General features: G+C 41.3%; 2 protein-coding genes and 1 long non-coding RNA gene across 5 annotated transcripts in view; 2 read left to right on the plus strand and 1 right to left on the minus strand.

Moving 5' to 3' along the window:
* LOC146472221 (uncharacterized) overlaps positions 1-17,381 on the plus strand; it is a 160,568-nt gene that overhangs the window by 79,942 nt on the left and 63,245 nt on the right. The gene's annotated exons all lie outside the window — the stretch shown is intronic.
* LOC146472226 (eukaryotic translation initiation factor 4 gamma 3-like) overlaps positions 1-17,381 on the minus strand; it is a 45,529-nt gene that overhangs the window by 24,815 nt on the left and 3,333 nt on the right. For 2 of the 3 annotated variants that reach the window (XM_085119603.1, XM_085119604.1), the window contains exons 2-7: positions 15,999-17,371; positions 14,852-14,929; positions 13,386-13,523; positions 12,792-12,851; positions 11,705-11,857; positions 1,978-2,085 (exon numbers count right to left, since the gene is read on the minus strand). In XM_085119603.1, the coding sequence (XP_084975729.1) occupies positions 1,978-2,085; positions 11,705-11,857; positions 12,792-12,851; positions 13,386-13,523; positions 14,852-14,929; positions 15,999-17,219 (1,758 nt within the window). In that variant the 5' untranslated portion in view covers positions 17,220-17,371. The remainder of the gene's footprint in view (positions 1-1,977; positions 2,086-11,704; positions 11,858-12,791; positions 12,852-13,385; positions 13,524-14,851; positions 14,930-15,998; positions 17,372-17,381) is intronic. The other variant, XM_085119605.1, reaches the window with a different exon arrangement.
* On the plus strand, positions 2,817-5,932 carry LOC146472227 (uncharacterized). The gene is made up of 2 exons (XM_085119518.1): positions 2,817-3,403; positions 3,710-5,932. Exons 1-2 carry the CDS (start codon positions 3,101-3,103, stop codon positions 5,930-5,932), a joined length of 2,526 nt encoding a protein of 841 aa, XP_084975644.1. The 5' UTR covers positions 2,817-3,100.

Below are 17,381 nucleotides of genomic sequence, written 5' to 3' on the forward strand. Positions count from 1 at the left end.
GCGTGAATGAAACCTGCAAAGGAAAACCACTTTTCTTTGCGCTTACGTGTTGATGTTAAACGGAGCATCGTGATTGGCTCTTGTACCTTGGACATTTAAACACCATTGCAATTTACCACGTTTAATGTCATGGGCGCTTGTTGTGATCTTTTTGACGTATCCATGGATATCCACGGGAAATTAACCTCAGGAAATGTCGGTCACACTCACTAAATGAAGTTTTCCGTTGGTGAAAGAGTCATTTACCACGGTAAAAGTGCCCCATTTAACCGCACCTATTTAACTGAAAAGTGGAACTCCTCAGTCGAGCAAATGCACTTCATACGCATTATTTTTGCAGATTTCACTAAAGCCTTCGATACTGCGTCCTACAACATTCTGCTACAAAAGCTTAAACGCGCCACGAAGTAGCGGGGATGATTGGTACTGGTTAAAGTACTCAGTCTTACAGACCGCAGACAGTTCGTCAGCCGGGATCAACGAAAACAACTTAAGTACCCAATTCATGTCACATACATGTAAAGTGCCCCAAGACCCATTCCTCGGTCCTCGGACCAATCCGCTTCGCACTCTTTAACAGTAATCTCCTATCAGCAGCCTTGTCCGGAGAAACATTTATATGAGACGATATGCGTATTATGTACTAAATTAAACAGCAACCTAGGACAGATTAAGCAATCGTGCGACAGGAACTTATTGGGCAAGCGCAAAGTTATGATCATGTACAAGCACTGAAGCTGGGCGATACTGTTATTAGCTGCACGAAATTGGAACGCCTGTTATGTCTCCGGATCGACAATAAATTAACATCGTCGGAATACGCCGCTACAGTGCCAAAGTCCTTTGCAGCAAAGTTAAGCCTCAATATTCGTTTAAGTTCCTCCCCAAAAAGCTGGTAAAGGATTTTTGTATGAAAGTGCCGAGTGATCCTACCTTCGTTAACGTGTGGGCTAGTGGTCTGGGGGTCTGGTAGCAAAAAGCATTTCAATAACTTGCAAAATATGTACACAAGGGACGGACGAATATTTTAAAAATTACCATGGAACATGAGCAATGTCCCATGATGTAGGCTGAGAATGTGGCTATGGAGGCAGAACTGGACAGCCGCATTGGTTGTGCTGCTAGCTGCCTCTGGAAACTGCCAAAGCAGGTCTGGGAGAACCAGAAGCTGAGGTTGAAGACAAAAATCGTAGTCTACAATGTGTGCGTACTATCAACGCTGCTGAACGGATACGAGACGTGGCCAATCTATGTGGAGCAGACCACCAGACAATGAGGAACTTGAGGTGTATCCTGGCGGTCAGCTCTAGAGATTCAGTGTCAAATGCTGACGTCTTGCGACGATGCGGGTGGGTGAGCATACACACAATCCTCACTACTAGGCGGCTAAGACGGTTCGGACATGTATGCCGACTACCGGATAACCTGCTCCCTAAGGTAGCCCTCTTAAGCAAGACAGCATCAGGGTCTCGTTCTCGAGGTCGGCCAAACCTACGTTTCCAAGATCGAGCGCAATATGACCTGCGACACTGCGGCATTTTGGTACAAGGAAAGGAGCGGGCATGTACGGAGAGAAATAGGTGGCGGAAGCTTGTGCACAATGACGCTACGAAAGCAAAGTCAAAATGGCGGGAAGAAGGTCAACTAGGTCAAAAACAGACGCGCTTGTCGCGGACGGCTTGATCCACTTGGATCTGAGAGGCCTATCTAGGCTAAGACTAAAGCCCTCTACAATAACAATTTTATGCAGTAAGTAAAAGAATGCAGCTAGGACACGTTGAAATCAAATACTTTAAATTAGTAGATAAGTAATCAGCAGCACATATGCTCTAAGAAGACACCTCATGGTACGCAAACAAATTTTGACATTAAGAGCAGATCCATCAATGCAGTCAACTATGCTATATACTTCCGTACAGTGCAAGCTAAACTGAGTGCACTACATTGCTTGCGGAATCTAGTAGATTCAAGACTAACCTTCAACTTAAAAAGTTCACCAATGAAGCGAATGTTGCCCAACTTTCGTTGCCTGTTTTTTTGTTCCTCATTTAGGAGCTCTCTCTTCATGCTCAGAAGATCTTCTTCCTTTAAGAAAAGAGCATTTTAATAAAGGATTACACTGTATATTGTTTGATTTATTGCAATGCCTCGTTATTTCTTAGATTGGTGTGAAATAGCACTTTTCCTGCAAACCTGAGACTTTCTTACCCTACGAAGAAGAGATACCTTCGATCTCCCTTGAACAATGGGGAAGAGGACTCCCGATTTTTCTAGGGAAGATCGAAGCGATCTCTGCTCGCAGGGTAAGACTTTTATAGCTTAAGGAAAGTAATCAAAAGTCCAGGATGGCTTCATGCAAAACAACTAAGGCTGCAAAAACATTAAAATTTTGACATTTTGAAAGACCACTCACCAAAGCTCCAGGTTAAAACTGTCTAAAAATGATCTTGGAGATGTTGTGGAACATTTTTTTTTTCCCTCATTTATTTTAACCAGCGCATTTTTTCAAGTAGTGCGTTTTATTTTCAAAACAGCTTTACAATGCCTTTCATTAACATGCGTACTTTGAACTTCAAGAGGGCCTCAGCTAGCAATGCGAGTTATACTGCCGTCAATCATAATTACGGCTATACAGGCCACTGACCGCAAAACACAGAAAACAAAGAAGTGGATCGAAATCAGCCAATCACAGCGTATGAATGTGACCTATTAAGGACGGTGCCTGTAGGATCTATTCGTACTTTGCAAGTATTGCGGGCCTGCTTTCCCATAATTCTTCAATAGCGCCTTTGTTTTTTTTTTACTTGCCATGTGCTCTATCGGAAAGTTTATATCGGAGGTTATATTTATCGGTTCATTTTGCTTCTTTTACCGGGATTCTCTTACCGTATGAGGTAAACAACTTGTATTTTTGTTTATTTGCATTTATTTCGTTTATTTAGCTTCATTTCGTTTCGGTATCACTTTAGTTACCGCTATTTTTGTTTTTATTTTAGAACCGCGCGCTTGTGTATGTTTATAAAACTCGTGTGTATCTCATCAGTAAAGGATTAAATCTTCAATAAGCTGATTGGAGCTTATACAGTTCCCATACATCGAGATGACGAAGAAAGGAAAGATTAAAGCGAAGAAGTCTCCGACAACTTCCAAGAAAGCGAAGAAATCAACGCCACAACATCAAGCTGAACTCGAAGATTCACAGGATGACGATTATCATGCGTCAGATGATCACGAGCTTACTGTGGCCGAAGGAATGTCTCAAGATGTGGTTTATTCTAAAGAGACGCCCGTAGAACAGAATATAAACATGCATCCTTCTCCAGAAAACTCTCCTCCTAACGTCGACAACGGTCAGAAGTCGGAATTAGCCGAAACTTCGAGTGGTACAACAGTTCGAGCGGCAGTTTCTGTTTCTCAACCTTCTCCACTACAACAGATTTCAAGTGTTTCAGTACGACAGGAGATTTCGAGTGGTGTTTCCTCTGTTCAGAATCCGTATGGTCAACAATTAACTCCTTTAGCGCCGACATTTGTACCGCGGAATTACGCTAACACGTTCTCGGGCAAGCCCGATCCTGCCCGCGGGACTTTGCATAGCTCAGTAGATAGCGAAGCAAGCTTTCGTTACCAGACGCCCGCGGGCGGAGAGGAAAGTAAACGTAACCTTGATGAGTCAGAATGGTCCAAGCGATTACCGGCTCTTGAGGAGCAAGAACTGGCCGAAAGGGCGGCTCTGGATAAGCGTATGAAGGAAGCCAGGGAGAAATTAGAAATTGAAATGAATCGTGCCATCCAAGAACGGGAAATTATGCGCAAAAAACAGGAAATAAAACGCCAACAGGAAGAGTTACGACGGCTCGAAGAAAACTTAGGGATGAGTGAAAGCGGGAGTTCAGAGTCTGTAACGCCAACAGAACCCCTTCCCAGCATGCATCAGGACAAGACAGGCCACCAATCAACAATGTTAGGTAGTCAGCAATTGAGGAATCTGTCAGGGAGACAAGGGAACACTATGAATGGAGTAGGCGCTCATTTCCTCCCCCAGAGAGAATGCACAGAGTTGAAACAAACAGAATCAAAAACACAAGAGGGTCCTTTACCAAGCTTATACCAGAACGAGGCATGTGAACACTCAGCAGTTCCGAGCAGTGCTCAGCAATTACAGAGTCTGTTGGAAAGACAGCAAAACACAATGGACGAAGTGGTGCGGGGTCTTCGTATGCCTCAGAGAGAATACATGAGCTTCAGTGGCGAACCCCATATCTTCCCTTTGTTTATGCGAAACTTTGAGGTGAATGAGGAAAGTAAGGAGGAAAATGATGCGGATCGCCTAAGCTACCTCGTTCAGTACCGCAGAGGAAAAGCACGGGAAGCTATTGAACACTGTATTATGATGCGCCCTGAAGAAGGTTACAAACGTGCGAAGGAGATTTTACAGAGGAACTTTGGCCGAACCCATGTAGTGACTAGGGCCTTCCTAGAAAAGGTAGTCAGTGGACCTCCGATTCGAAGTCCTGATCCGGAAGTATTGTCCCAGCTGGCTCGTGACATGGAAACATGCCTCCTTGGGTCTACCCAGCTAGGACACACAAGTAATCTAAACTCAATGGATACACTGGGAAAGATTGTGGCCCGCCTTCCAATTCATCTCAGGGCAAAATGGGCAGAGAAGGCCAATCAGTTGTATGAATCTCAGATCACACCAACATTCTCCCACCTTACAGAGTTTGTACAAAGCCGTGCTGCTGTAGCCAACACCTACTTTGGCCAAATAGTCAACCCAAAGTTGGAGTCGTCTAGAGGCTTCAAATCATCATCCAAGGGCAAAACTGGCCTCTCCAACCATGGCATGACCTTAGCCATGCTTGGCAGCGACCTCCCGCAGGGCAGCAATGAGAGGAAACCCTTTAAATGTGTCCTTTGTTTGGGCAGCCATCATCTCGAGCGTTGCCACAAGTTCAGAGAATTGACACTCCGTCAGCGACAGGACCTCGTGGATGAGAAGAGGGTGTGCAGTTCATGTCTCAGCCCAGGACACTTTGTAAAGAAATGCCGGGTTGCAAGGATGTGTGGGGTTGAACGTTGCCAAAGGAGACATCATCCTTTGTTACATTCATCTGATCCAGTTCAAAACAACGCAAACAGTTCAGAACTTAACTTGAAGAGTGCTTCTCAGGTCCAAACCCCTTCTCCTGGAGGCTGTCCTCACAATGATGCTACCAGTGTAAGTGCAACAAGTAATGCAGCTTCAAGCTGTGGTCGTGTTGGACTCCAAGTGGTTCCTGTAAAAGTCAGTTCACCATACGGTAATCGCATCATTGAAACTTACGCCTTTCTGGACAGCGGCTCGAACACCACCATGTGCCTGAGCAGTTTAGCTAAAGAGCTAGAGGTAGACTGTACACCAGTAGAGTTCACATTGTCTACGGTCTCGGGAACTCAACAAAAAGAAGGCCAGCAGCTATGCCTCGACGTTGTTGGTGTTGCTACAGGGAAGGGAGTGCGCTTAGAGAAGGTCTGGACTACAGAAACATTACCGGTTACAGAGAGCAGCATTCCGACAAACAAGGATGTAATGGACTGGCCACATCTTAGAAACATTGACATTGCAGATCTCGTAGACAAGAAAGTAACTATTCTGATCGGAAGTGATGTGCCGGAAGCTTTGTGCCCTCTTGAAGTACACACTGGGAAAATTGGCCAACCGCATGCAGTGCGAACGTTACTAGGATGGACTGTTATGGGACCACTGAAGGGAAGGAGGGATGAAGGTGCCCATGTGAATTTCATCCACGTTGACCAGTCACTGGGCTGCACTGAGTCGGTGAAGGGCATGGATCCAATCCCGCTTCAGCTAGAACGCCTCTACAATGCTGATTTCAGTGAATGTACAGCTGACTTGAAGGAGTGCCTTTCTGTAGAGGATCGTTGAGCCAGATCTATTATGGACAGCTCTGTGAAAATGGTGGGTGGCCATTATGAGATTGCGCTCCCCTGGAAATGCGACACCCCATACTTACCAAACAACAGGTCCATGGCAGAAAGGAGACTACAATTGTTAAAAAGGCAGCTGAAAAGGGATCCTAAGCTCCTTGAAAGCTACAAAGAAACTATGGGAGACTACCTTGCTAGGGGCCATGCCAGGAGGATTACCACAGATGAGCCAGTTTGCAGTGACCATGTTCCTGTTTGGTATTTACCACACCACCCTGTTGTACATTCCCAAAAGGCGGGAAAGGTCAGGATCGTTTTTGACTGTGCGGCGAAGTTTCAGAACACATCTTTAAATGATCAGCTCCTACAGGGCCCAGACTTCACAAACTCACTTGTGGGAGTACTGCTAAGGTTCCGGGAAGAAAGAGTTGCCCTGATGGCGGACGTCGAGAAAATGTTTCACCAGGTTAAAGTTAAACCTGAGGATTGTGAAGCCTTACGGTTCCTGTGGTGGCCAGGAGGGGACATCGACCAGGAGCCAGTCGACCATCAAATGGTTGTTCATCTCTTTGGAGCAACATCGTCTCCAAGCTGTTGCTCATATGCTCTTAGAAAGACAGCTGAAGACAACCTAGGGGACTTCAGCAAGAACACTATGGAGACTGTCCGCAACAATTTTTATGTGGATGATTGTCTTAAGTCTCTTGCCACGAAGGAGGAAGCGGTCAAACTTGTTGATGAGCTCCCTGTGTTATTGGCTCGTGGTGGCTTTCGACTGACTAAGTGGGTGTCTAATGAGAAGAGCGTCATGCATCATGTACCTACCAGTGAACGAGCATCCACAGTGGACCTAAACTTGGAAAGGCTACCAACAGAAAGAGCCCTAGGAGTTGAGTGGAATGTGGAGGAAGACAGGTTTGGATTTCGAAGTGGTACGGTTAAAGCAGAGACCAGGAGGGGGACCTTATCATATGTTGCTTCAGTCTATGACCCCCTCGGCTTGGCTGCACCTATGGCATTACCAGCTAAACGTATTCTTCAAGAACTTTGTCGTCTTGGTCATGGCTGGGATGAGGAACTCCCAGAACAAGTGTTAAAACCATGGAAAGCTTGGGAGAGTAGCTTTCAAGTGTTGCCTTCTGTCAAGATACCCAGGTGTTATAAACCAGTAGAATTCAAAGGTATTAAGAGCATTGAGCTTCACCACTTTGCGGACGCCTCTGTGAGTGGATATGGGACTGCATCATATTTACGCTTCACAGATGTTGAGGATCGTATCCACTGTAGCTTGGTCATGGGGAAGTCCAGGGTGGCCCCACTTAAAACGGTCACTGTACCGAGGCTGGAACTGACTGCAGCCACTTTGGCTGTAAAGGTTAACAAACAACTTCGCGAAGAATTGCAGTTACCCCTCAAAGATGTTGTGCTGTGGACGGATTCCACAGTTGTGTTACGATACTTGAGGAACACTACAAGGAGGTTCCAGACCTTTGTAGCCAATAGATTGCAGCTGATTCATGATTCCACAACACCGTCCCAGTGGAGGCATGTACCAACGCACCTGAATCCTGCTGATCTGGCATCCAGAGGCATCCATGAATTAGGGACCAATCGGGGCCGGCAACAGATGCGCTTCTGGTTCAGAGGACCTCAGTTTCTATGGGAAGAAAAACATAAGTGGCCAGAACAACCATCTGATTTACCTGAGGTTGAAGAAACCGACGCAGAGGTAAAGAAAGGAACTGCTCGGGTTGGTGCCACAGTTGTCTCTGATGGGAAACTCCCGGAAACTCTTAGTTGTCTTATCAACCGACCCTCGTGTTGGTACAAGTTGCAGAAGTCGGTAGCATGGTTGTTGAGGTTCAAGAAGTATTTGCTGTTTCAGTCGAGGAAGTCCTCTCGTCGTCAAACTTCGTTGAGCAGTGGGCCGTTGGAGGTCAAAGAAATCGTTGATGCATCGGAAGAAATTGTTAGGTTGGTCCAAAGGGATTGTTGTATGCTTGATCCATTCACTAAAAGGAGTGCAAACCAGTTGGCCAAGCTGAATCCATTTGTGGAAAGGGGCGTTGTTAGGGTTGGTGGTCGCCTGGAAAACACGCCATTGAGCGGCGAGCTGAAGAACCCTGCAATTCTGCCGTCAGACCATCACGTAACAAGGCTTATTGTACATCATCTGCACGAATCAAGCGGTCATTCTGGAACTAATCAAACCTTGGCTGCTGTCCGTCAACAGTATTGGATCATCAAAGGGCCAAGCACAGTAAAGCGGATTGTCAGTGGATGCATACCATGCCGTCGTCGGAAACAAAACCCTGGAACCCAGATCATGGCTCCACTTCCTGCGGCTCGGGTGACTCCAGGAATGCCACCATTCTCATCTGTTGGCATAGATTATTTTGGTCCCTTGAAGGTGAAATGGAGACGAGGCACTGCAAAGCGCTATGGCTGCATATTCACTTGCCTAGCCATCAGAGCAATACACATTGAGATCTCCCAGGACCTTTCAACGGATTCGTTCATTCAAGCAGTGTGCCGATTTGTAAGCAGGCGGGGCCCCCCAAGAGAACTATTTAGTGATAATGGTACAAACTTCAAGGGTGCTGAAGTTGAAGTCAAACAAGCCTTGCAAGCTTGGAACGAAGAGAGGATCAGAGATCAAATGAGGGCTAAAGGCATCAATTGGCACTTCTCTCCCCCAAGCGCCAGTCACACAGGTGGTGTGTGGGAACGCATGATCAGATCTGTCAGAAAGCACTTGAATGCTCTTATTGGGAATCGTTTGGTTGACGATGAGACTTTACTCACTGTTAGTTGCGAGACGGAGAAAATAGTGAACGATCGCCCTCTCACCCGTCAGTGTGATGACCATCGAGACCCCTCTGCTCTAACGCCTAACACTTTGCTTCTGTGCTATAGGAACCCATGTGGCCCTGCAGGTGATGTACCAGTGGTGCACAACCCTAAGCCCAGTGAGAGGTGGAAACAAGCTCAAACTATAGCCGACATGTTTTGGGCAAGGTGGATCAAAGAATACATTCCCACGCTTCAAGAGAGGCAGAAGTGGCTTTACCCCAAACGGAATTTAGCAATAGGAGACCTTGTCTTAATTGTAGACGAAGGGTCACCGCGAGGCCGTTGGCCACTAGGTTTGGTTGAGGAAGTCTTCCCAGATGCAAAGGGAAATGTCAGACAAGTTGTTGTACGTACAGCTAGTGCAAAGCGCTTTCGGCGTGATGTCAGGAAACTCTGCCTCCTGGAAGGAGACCTGTTGCGTCCTGAACCCATTTAAGAGTGGTTGACCAAGAAACTGTGTTTCAAGTTAACTGTGATCGGATGTGTCCAAAACAAACAAACAAAATTGATAGTCGAATTTGTCGTAGGTCTAGTCACCACTGAACTCGCCCTTTGGTGATTATTTGTTTTCTACTTGGCATGCGGGCCAAAAGAGTGATATGGATTGTTATTTACATTGACTAAGTCTGCAGTGGACTGATGAGCATAGATCCTTGTGTATTTAAAGGCCACTAGCTTATCTAGTTGGTCTTTCGGGGCCGGTGTAGGATCTATTCGTACTTTGCAAGTATTGCGGGCCTGCTTTCCCATAATTCTTCAATAGCGCCTTTGTTTTTTTTTTACTTGCCATGTGCTCTATCGGAAAGTTTATATCGGAGGTTATATTTATCGGTTCATTTTGCTTCTTTTACCGGGATTCTCTTACTGTATGAGGTAAACAACTTGTATTTTTGTTTATTTGCATTTATTTCGTTTATTTAGCTTCATTTCGTTTCGGTATCACTTTAGTTACCGCTATTTTTGTTTTTATTTTAGAACCGCGCGTATGTTTATAAAACTCGTGTGTATCTCATCAGTAAAGGATTAAATCTTCAATAAGCTAATTGGAGCTTATACAGTGCCTAATAATAACGAAGTCTTTTTGAGCAGTTTATGACTATGGGGGAAAAGTAGATCTTAGCAAGGCCTATTGGAATCCAAAAAGAAAATTGGGGATAACCACGCTTTTTTTAGAGATAATTAAGCAACAATATTTCTAAAAAGTGCCAAAATATACAGCAATGTATGGGATTTTTTTTTCTTAATTGAAGCTTAATTATCTCTGAAAAATGCAGGGTTATCCCTAATTTTCTTTTGAGATACCAAGAGCACATGCTACGTTCTGTTTTCTCCGTATAGTTTTAAACCACGTAAAAATTTTCCTGTGTTAGCAGGCACCAACCATAGGAAACCCGAGGATCTCGAGATGCGCAGAACGTATGCACAGTAACAATAGTAGGCATCGTCCTTAAACTGGCCCAAGTTGTTCAAAGAGTGGATAACCCTATCCAGTGGATAAATCTCTATCCAGCGGATAAAATGTGCATAATTATACTCCAACCAATTCATTTTATCGGTTGGATAGCAACCAACCGTCCAAAGTTATCCACTACTTTGAACAACTGGGGCCTGGTTGAACCAACCACCTTTGTTTTCTAAGAGGTCAGCTACACTGATTGACGACAGTGAAAAACGTTATAATTAGTTGAATCTTGAACTTCAGAGCCCACATTTTATTGAAAGGCGATGTAATTAGGTTACTTATCTCAACTATTAAACACGGGCCTGTTCTATTTTTTTAAATTTATTTATTCATTATTATTATTATTATTATTATTATTATTATTATTATCATTATTATCTATTTATTTATTTTTTTAATTTTTTTATTATAATAATCTCTTTATTTACATATTTCAAGAAAATTGCTTATTTACAAGTTAAAAGTAGAAAAAAAAAGAACTATTAAAACCTATTTACAATCGTGAAACAAATAATATTATTATTATTATTACTATTTATTTTTTTATTTTTCTATTTTTTCCTTTTAATTTTCATTTTTTTTTTTTGTCTTGAAGGCATCCAGTGGATCAAATATTAATAATACGCACTGGTTTTAACTTAATTCCAATTTTAGTGATATTTTCCAGTGATATAAGTATGCAACCTTGAGAAATAATTTTTAATGGCTTCAAGAATTATAAAGAACCTTACATTACAGTGGTACCCGAGCTTTTCGTTTCTGAGCCCATTGGTAAGACCTGCAGCATTTTGGTTAATTTAGAGCTCAGTTTTTAATAAGCACTAAATTCTCAACTTGGTACTATAGGCCCTAGTATTAATCTTACAGTATTGAACCAACCCATTGAACTTGGTAATATTCTACAGCAAATTTATGGTCTTTTAGTTATTATTTAGGGCTGAGCCTAAAAGAATGCTCTCAAAATGACCAGCTTCCATTTGGCTTGAAAGTTAGCCCAGTTGGTAGTTAAAAAAAGAGCATTACACCGACATCGCAGAGTTCATAAATGTGAGTCTCGTTCCTACCTGATTTCTTTACCAGACTTTTACAAGCTTTCTTTTTGCAACTGCTTAAGTTGTCTCTACATTTGCAACAGCACTAATCTCATTAATCTTTGATCGTCAGTTCATATACTGTATGTGAATTTCATACAATATGCAAATCATGTTCGCATTCATCCTCCATGCATAACTCTTAAAAAATTCACAAAATGTCAAGCTACTGGTTGGCTTGATAGTTCAGTTGGTCATGAGTTCGAATCCTGTTCCGGCCTGAATTTTGTCAAACTTTCTTTTCACAACTGCCTTTGTTGCATTCGTTATAGCTGTGGTCCCTTCAATTACATTACCTATCTGAAAATTTTAAAGTAATTAAAATGGAAAAGGATAAAATGAACAAAATCCACAATGTACTTACACTCAATCCTTCTTTAGCGAGTTTCCACATTTCCTCGCCAATCCTTTCCTTAACAGAGTGTCCTCTCTCAAACTCTTTCTGGCATTTGTTTAGCAAAATCTTACGGAAGGTTACATTTCGTAAGACTCCATTCCTTACAATGGGAATTTTTTTCTGTGCAGAATGTAAAATAATGAAAACAATAGTGTTTATACAGCGTTCCATTCATTCAGAGATCGATGTCTTATTAAATGGTAATGATAATAGACCTTGTTCTCTTCGTTGTTTTTGTTGCCACATTACAGATCACGTGACAATACTCTAGGGAGTAGTCTCTATAACAATTGGTCATATTCACGCTGGAATGCATTCTTTACTTTCAAACTGACAAAGGATTGATTTTCCTGAGAATATCATGTGGTTTGCAATGGGCAATTAGCATATAGCGCGAATAAGGTCTATTGGACGAAACATTTTCTCGTTCACGGTTAACTTGGCTGCACTGGAAATGCAGTTATGAATTTGGAAAGAAAACTACAAATATTCTGTAAAGATGCCAATTTTGGGTAATATACAGAAAAGCCAGATTAAAAAAATAAACAAATTTAAACAATAACAACAACAACAAAAATTTTCAAATTGAGACGAACCTAAGAGGGTGCACCATTTGGCCACTCAAATTTGTTCAATTTAAGGCGTCGAATGCACACCTACATGTATAATCTTTGATTACTGCTAGTTCTTTTATTATTGTTGTGTATGCATGCAAGACACATAATATTGTACATTGTCATCTAGTAAAATTCATGGGCAAAGATCCCAGTCACCACAGAAACCATATCAACTGAAGAAACGTTAGTGGACCTCAACTGCTCATTTAGGCGTAATTAAAAGAACCTTGTATTATTAAATTACAGGTAACAAATGTATGCAGACTTAAGCTGTGTATCAATTTTTCCCTCTCAGCTACCAAGTTGTCATTTTATTAAATTTCGGTACAGTTTTTCAATCTGAATACCAGAAAATACATATGTGAGGCAATCAGCTGCTAGTGTAGGTTATTAGTTAACAAACCACCGTAGATCAATTAACGTTATACTCTACTTACAGGAACAAGACATCTACACATGTTGGCATAAGCAACACTATATGTAACTTCATCAATGGCCTGCAAAAGGAATTAAAATTTTTAAATCCTCATATCTTTTAAATATTTAATTCCTTCATTCTTCATTTAGCATATTTATATACAGCCAAAAATACTGCAGAATTCAGCCTTCGACTTTTTCATGGATTTATTTTTGGGGAGGAATTGCCACTGGAGGTAATTTTTTCATTTCAAAGCTCAGGTTGGATTTGACAATAACAGCTTGAAACTTCAGCTAGGCTAACAGTTTAAAAAAGCTAACCCTAGGAGTTCATGGGGTTGAATAAATTAGAGACCATTACAGAACCTTATAATGTTTGCAACTTAAGCAGTCATGAAAAAGTTATGTAGTGCACATGACTGTGATCATGTCTGTCATTTAATTATTCTTTCACCCACAGTTCAAATATGAGAATTTCATACATTCACTTCCAAGTCCAGCTGGTTATTATTTTTTGGAGGACTGGTTTATAATCAGAGAGATGTAACATTTGAGATTTGGGAGGCTTAATTTAGATGGGCTTATATTCAAAATGTTACGATATATAATTCTACCTTCTCAAATATAAGGTCAGCAACTCCTTCTAATCTCTCCCGAGTGTCAATTTCTAGGTTAACCATCTGTTGTGTCAATGTCTGAAACCTCTGTGGTGTAAGCTTGTTGAGAATACTTCCAACTTTCTGGAACAACTCCTAAAATCAGATTGTAAAACTTATTCACTATAGCAGTACCCAACACTTAACAAGTCCACCATTTACATGTAACTAAACTTAATAGGGCAAATTTTTATTTCAAAGAGGCTGACCCCTGGAAAAAAAAATAGCACCAAAGTATTAAAATATTAAAGTACTCCTCGGCTAAGCTTAATAAATACTTGGAGTGGTCAACTGGTATACATGTAGGATCAGAAACTGAATCAGATATTACTTTAAGCAGTCGCTTTGGAAAAGATAATTCAAGGTAATTTATTATTAATGCCAACCCAAACTTGTAAATAAATACAGATCGGAAGGAGAACCTGTTTTCAGTTGTTTCAAGGCAAACCATATACATGGCTATTATAGTTACCAACTTTCTTTACATTGTTCATTAAGTGGGGAACATTTGCAATGTAAAATTCCATTTCACGTCGGAGGACCAATTGATCATTAATTGTGCAGTTCCAGAAATTATGCATACTCCCCCCACGGAAGGATTTTTGTTTTGCACGCCCCCCTTCCCCCAGGAAATTCTAGTTTAGCTTCATACTTTGCCTCTAAAATTTTAACTATTTGGACCCCCCTTCCCCTAAATAAATTGCACATTTGCAATCACATCTGAAAAATATAGTTAGTATTACCTCTATTCTGCCAACTGCCAACCACAGTCCTCACCAAGTTAAGTTGGGATACTTCATAGCCAAGCCAGTAATATCCTGCCTGTGCTCTTCTCCCCCCTGTCAATGTTGTTTCTCGCAATTCTGCAAGCCAATCTTGTGAACCAACATTGAGGGGCAGGGTAAAGAGATCCATATCCCAACAAATGTGAGTAAGACTGTGGTCAGGAAGAAGTTTAAGGATGTGGTCTTAAATCTGACAATGTCAGTGGGAAAGGCAGGAAGTTTCCAGGCCAGAAAGTCAACACATTTCTTCCTGTCCATTAAGGGTGATAATAAAATATTATCTTCCTTTAAAATTACGGAATTGTGAATTATTTTCAAAGTGATTGTATGAGTAACTCTTGTCTCAGGGTCTACTAATGTTGAAGCATTGAAGCTCTCAACTGTTGTTCATCAGCAAATACTGTCTTTAGTGTTGTCTCGTGACTGATCAATGTGTATTTAATCATGTGAAAAAAAAGTGATTAAAAATTGCGACTAGTTCATAACCCCCATCTCTATTTAGGATACAGTAATTGTTTATTATAGTATTGTTAAACCTTATATATAAAATAAGGAATTGAATATCATTAGATATTAAATAATTGAATTGTAATGTCCAAATTAATATTCTAAGAAATTTTATGAAATATATTAAAATACCTCAGTTTTCCTCTCCTCTGAGTTTCCAATTTGGATGCGTTCACTTAGTCTTACCCATCTATTTTCACTTCTTTTCAACTGTTTGAGACAAGGTAATCCAGTCAGCATTGAACACAAAGACAAACATTGTTTTTTTCTCAGTGTTAAAAAGAAATTATTTTTAATATAAATACAATGTCATTTGATGGCTTTCAAATAATCCTGTTTGGGACTTGTTACTCCTCTATGTTAATCATGATACCTGTTACTTGAGAATTGGATCATGCTTAGGGTGTGTATATTGAGTTATGGATGCATGCAGGAAGTTTGGAGAGCATGAGAGAAGCCTAATTATAAGAGTTATGCAGGGTTTTTAAAGGCACCCAACATCCGACGCAAGTCACCGACTACTTTTAGCGTTTGTGCCGGGTACTTTTTGTCTCCAAAGTATGAATTTATGTCAATAACGTAGCTGATTACGGACGTGGATATTTTTGCCCAGATTTTAATTCCAGTTGTTATAATTAATAGTGATATACATCTTCTTCATGTTCATTAACAACTATCCAGCGTTGTCGTTGGGTTGTTTCAACGACATTTAACATGAACCGGAAACTATTGAGGTTCCGCAAAGTTTCTGTCATTTGACGCCCTCTTTTACCCCTCTCATCTTGCCGGTAGGCAAATTACACACGTGGCACTTGCAAGCACAGTCCATACATTTGAGTTCGTACATTGCTTCCTTCAAGAAAGTCATATTGCTGTCACAGATGAAAAGGATAAAAATTTAAAGATGAAAATTTAGAAATTTGCCGTGACCCCCCCCCCCCCCCCCCCCCAGCAGGAGGGGTATTCCCCCGTGCGGCTTTCGCTGCAAGGCACCGCTAACGCAGTGCAATTGTCCTCCGGCTACTTTCACATTTCCTCCTGGTACTTTTTTTCATTTTGAAAACCCTGGTTATGATGACAGTTTACCAAAAATGTCACCAGATGAGCTGACTGGAAGAATAGCGAATCTTGTAGATCCCAGTGGTTATTGTTATAATTATTTTGCATTTTAATCACACTTTTTAATTCTGTCATGCACTCTACAACTCATTAATATTTCCCAAATTCTCCTCTTCATATTAACAGCATAATATTAATAAATATAATTACTCCATCCTACCTCTGCATTTGTTGCAGCCAAATTGAACTGCATATGTGCCTCATGTATTGACCTAGCAACTGCCTCATTCGGTCTTTCAACTTCAGCCACAAAATGGCTTTCTTTTGTTTGGTCCAGTATTTCCAAAATACCAATTTCTTCACTGTTTATAGTGTCAAACAGCTGTTGATTTTGCCTGAAAGCAAAAGCTGGAAGACCTCCAAGGTCACAGGCACCTGGATTAGTTTGAAAATCTTGCTCAAACATTGTTTCAAGAGACTTCTTCAGCTGGATTATCTCAGCATTTGCACCATGTTTCAGAAGTTTATCAGTTTTTAGTAATGATGACTTAATCAATTCTGAGTGATCCTCTATTTTGCTTCTTTTTGTTGTTAGACTTTCAAGTGATCTTTCCATTTGTTTTTCTACTGCAGCAAAAATAGTCGCCTTTTTTGTGTTTATGATTGCAATTAAATTTTCAGCACACTTTTGGACTTTTCCCTTCTCGTCTTCGCCATGTTGGATCACCTTGACATACTCTTCATCAATTTGACCAATTATGTTCTGCTCTGCTTGCAAAACCTGTTTCTTTTTTTTTACCAGAGTCTGTATTTCAGTCTTTTGTCGTTCAACTTCATCTTCGATGTGCTCTAACATGTGACCAGAATGTTCAAGAGTGAAACACGTTTGGCAAACTGCCTTTTCACAGTTCTTGCAGAAGTATTTCAGCTCTTCTTTCTGATGTCGAAGCTTTGGACAAAATGTGGGTCGCTTCAGTACATCCTCATAGTCCTTGTCTTGAAACTTTTTGAGAGCCAGGGCTCTATGATTTTTGTTTGTTCGCATTTTGTTGTGTGCAGTTACGCATTCTTCACAGTAAAATATGCAACACTGGAAACAGTACGAAGCCTCAGAGCTCTTTCCGCCACAATTTCCACAAGTTACTTGAGTGTTGTTACACTCTTTAATGGCCAGCACATCAATCAAGCCGTTCAGATAAAAGCTTGTTGGAAGATCATGTAGATCGCCACTTTCAGGCACACTGCTAAGGGCTCTGCAGTTTGGGCAAATGATTGTATCTGGGCAATTAGCTGAGCCTTGCCTTGTTTGGTGCCATCGTTTTAAGCACTGTAAACAGAAACAGTGCAGGCAGGACAGCTGCTTGGGATCTGTGAATATGTTCATGCACACTGGGCAAGATACTTCTTTGTGGAGATCAGAAAGCAATGTTTGGATATCCATGTCACCTTGATGAAGAACAACTACTATCAAGGAAATCAGCACAGCTCACGCCTTTCAAATCATTACATGTACTGTACATAAACCAAGCAATCACTGTTTTTAGAGGTTGTTTCACACTTCATCTTGATTTCTGATTCTGAGGATTACATTACCTTGGAAAAC

This window comes from Pavona decussata, unplaced genomic scaffold, assembly GCF_977016875.1.
Source record: "Pavona decussata unplaced genomic scaffold, jaPavDecu1.1 SCAFFOLD_100, whole genome shotgun sequence".
In the NCBI taxonomy this organism is placed as follows: domain Eukaryota; kingdom Metazoa; phylum Cnidaria; class Anthozoa; order Scleractinia; family Agariciidae; genus Pavona; species Pavona decussata.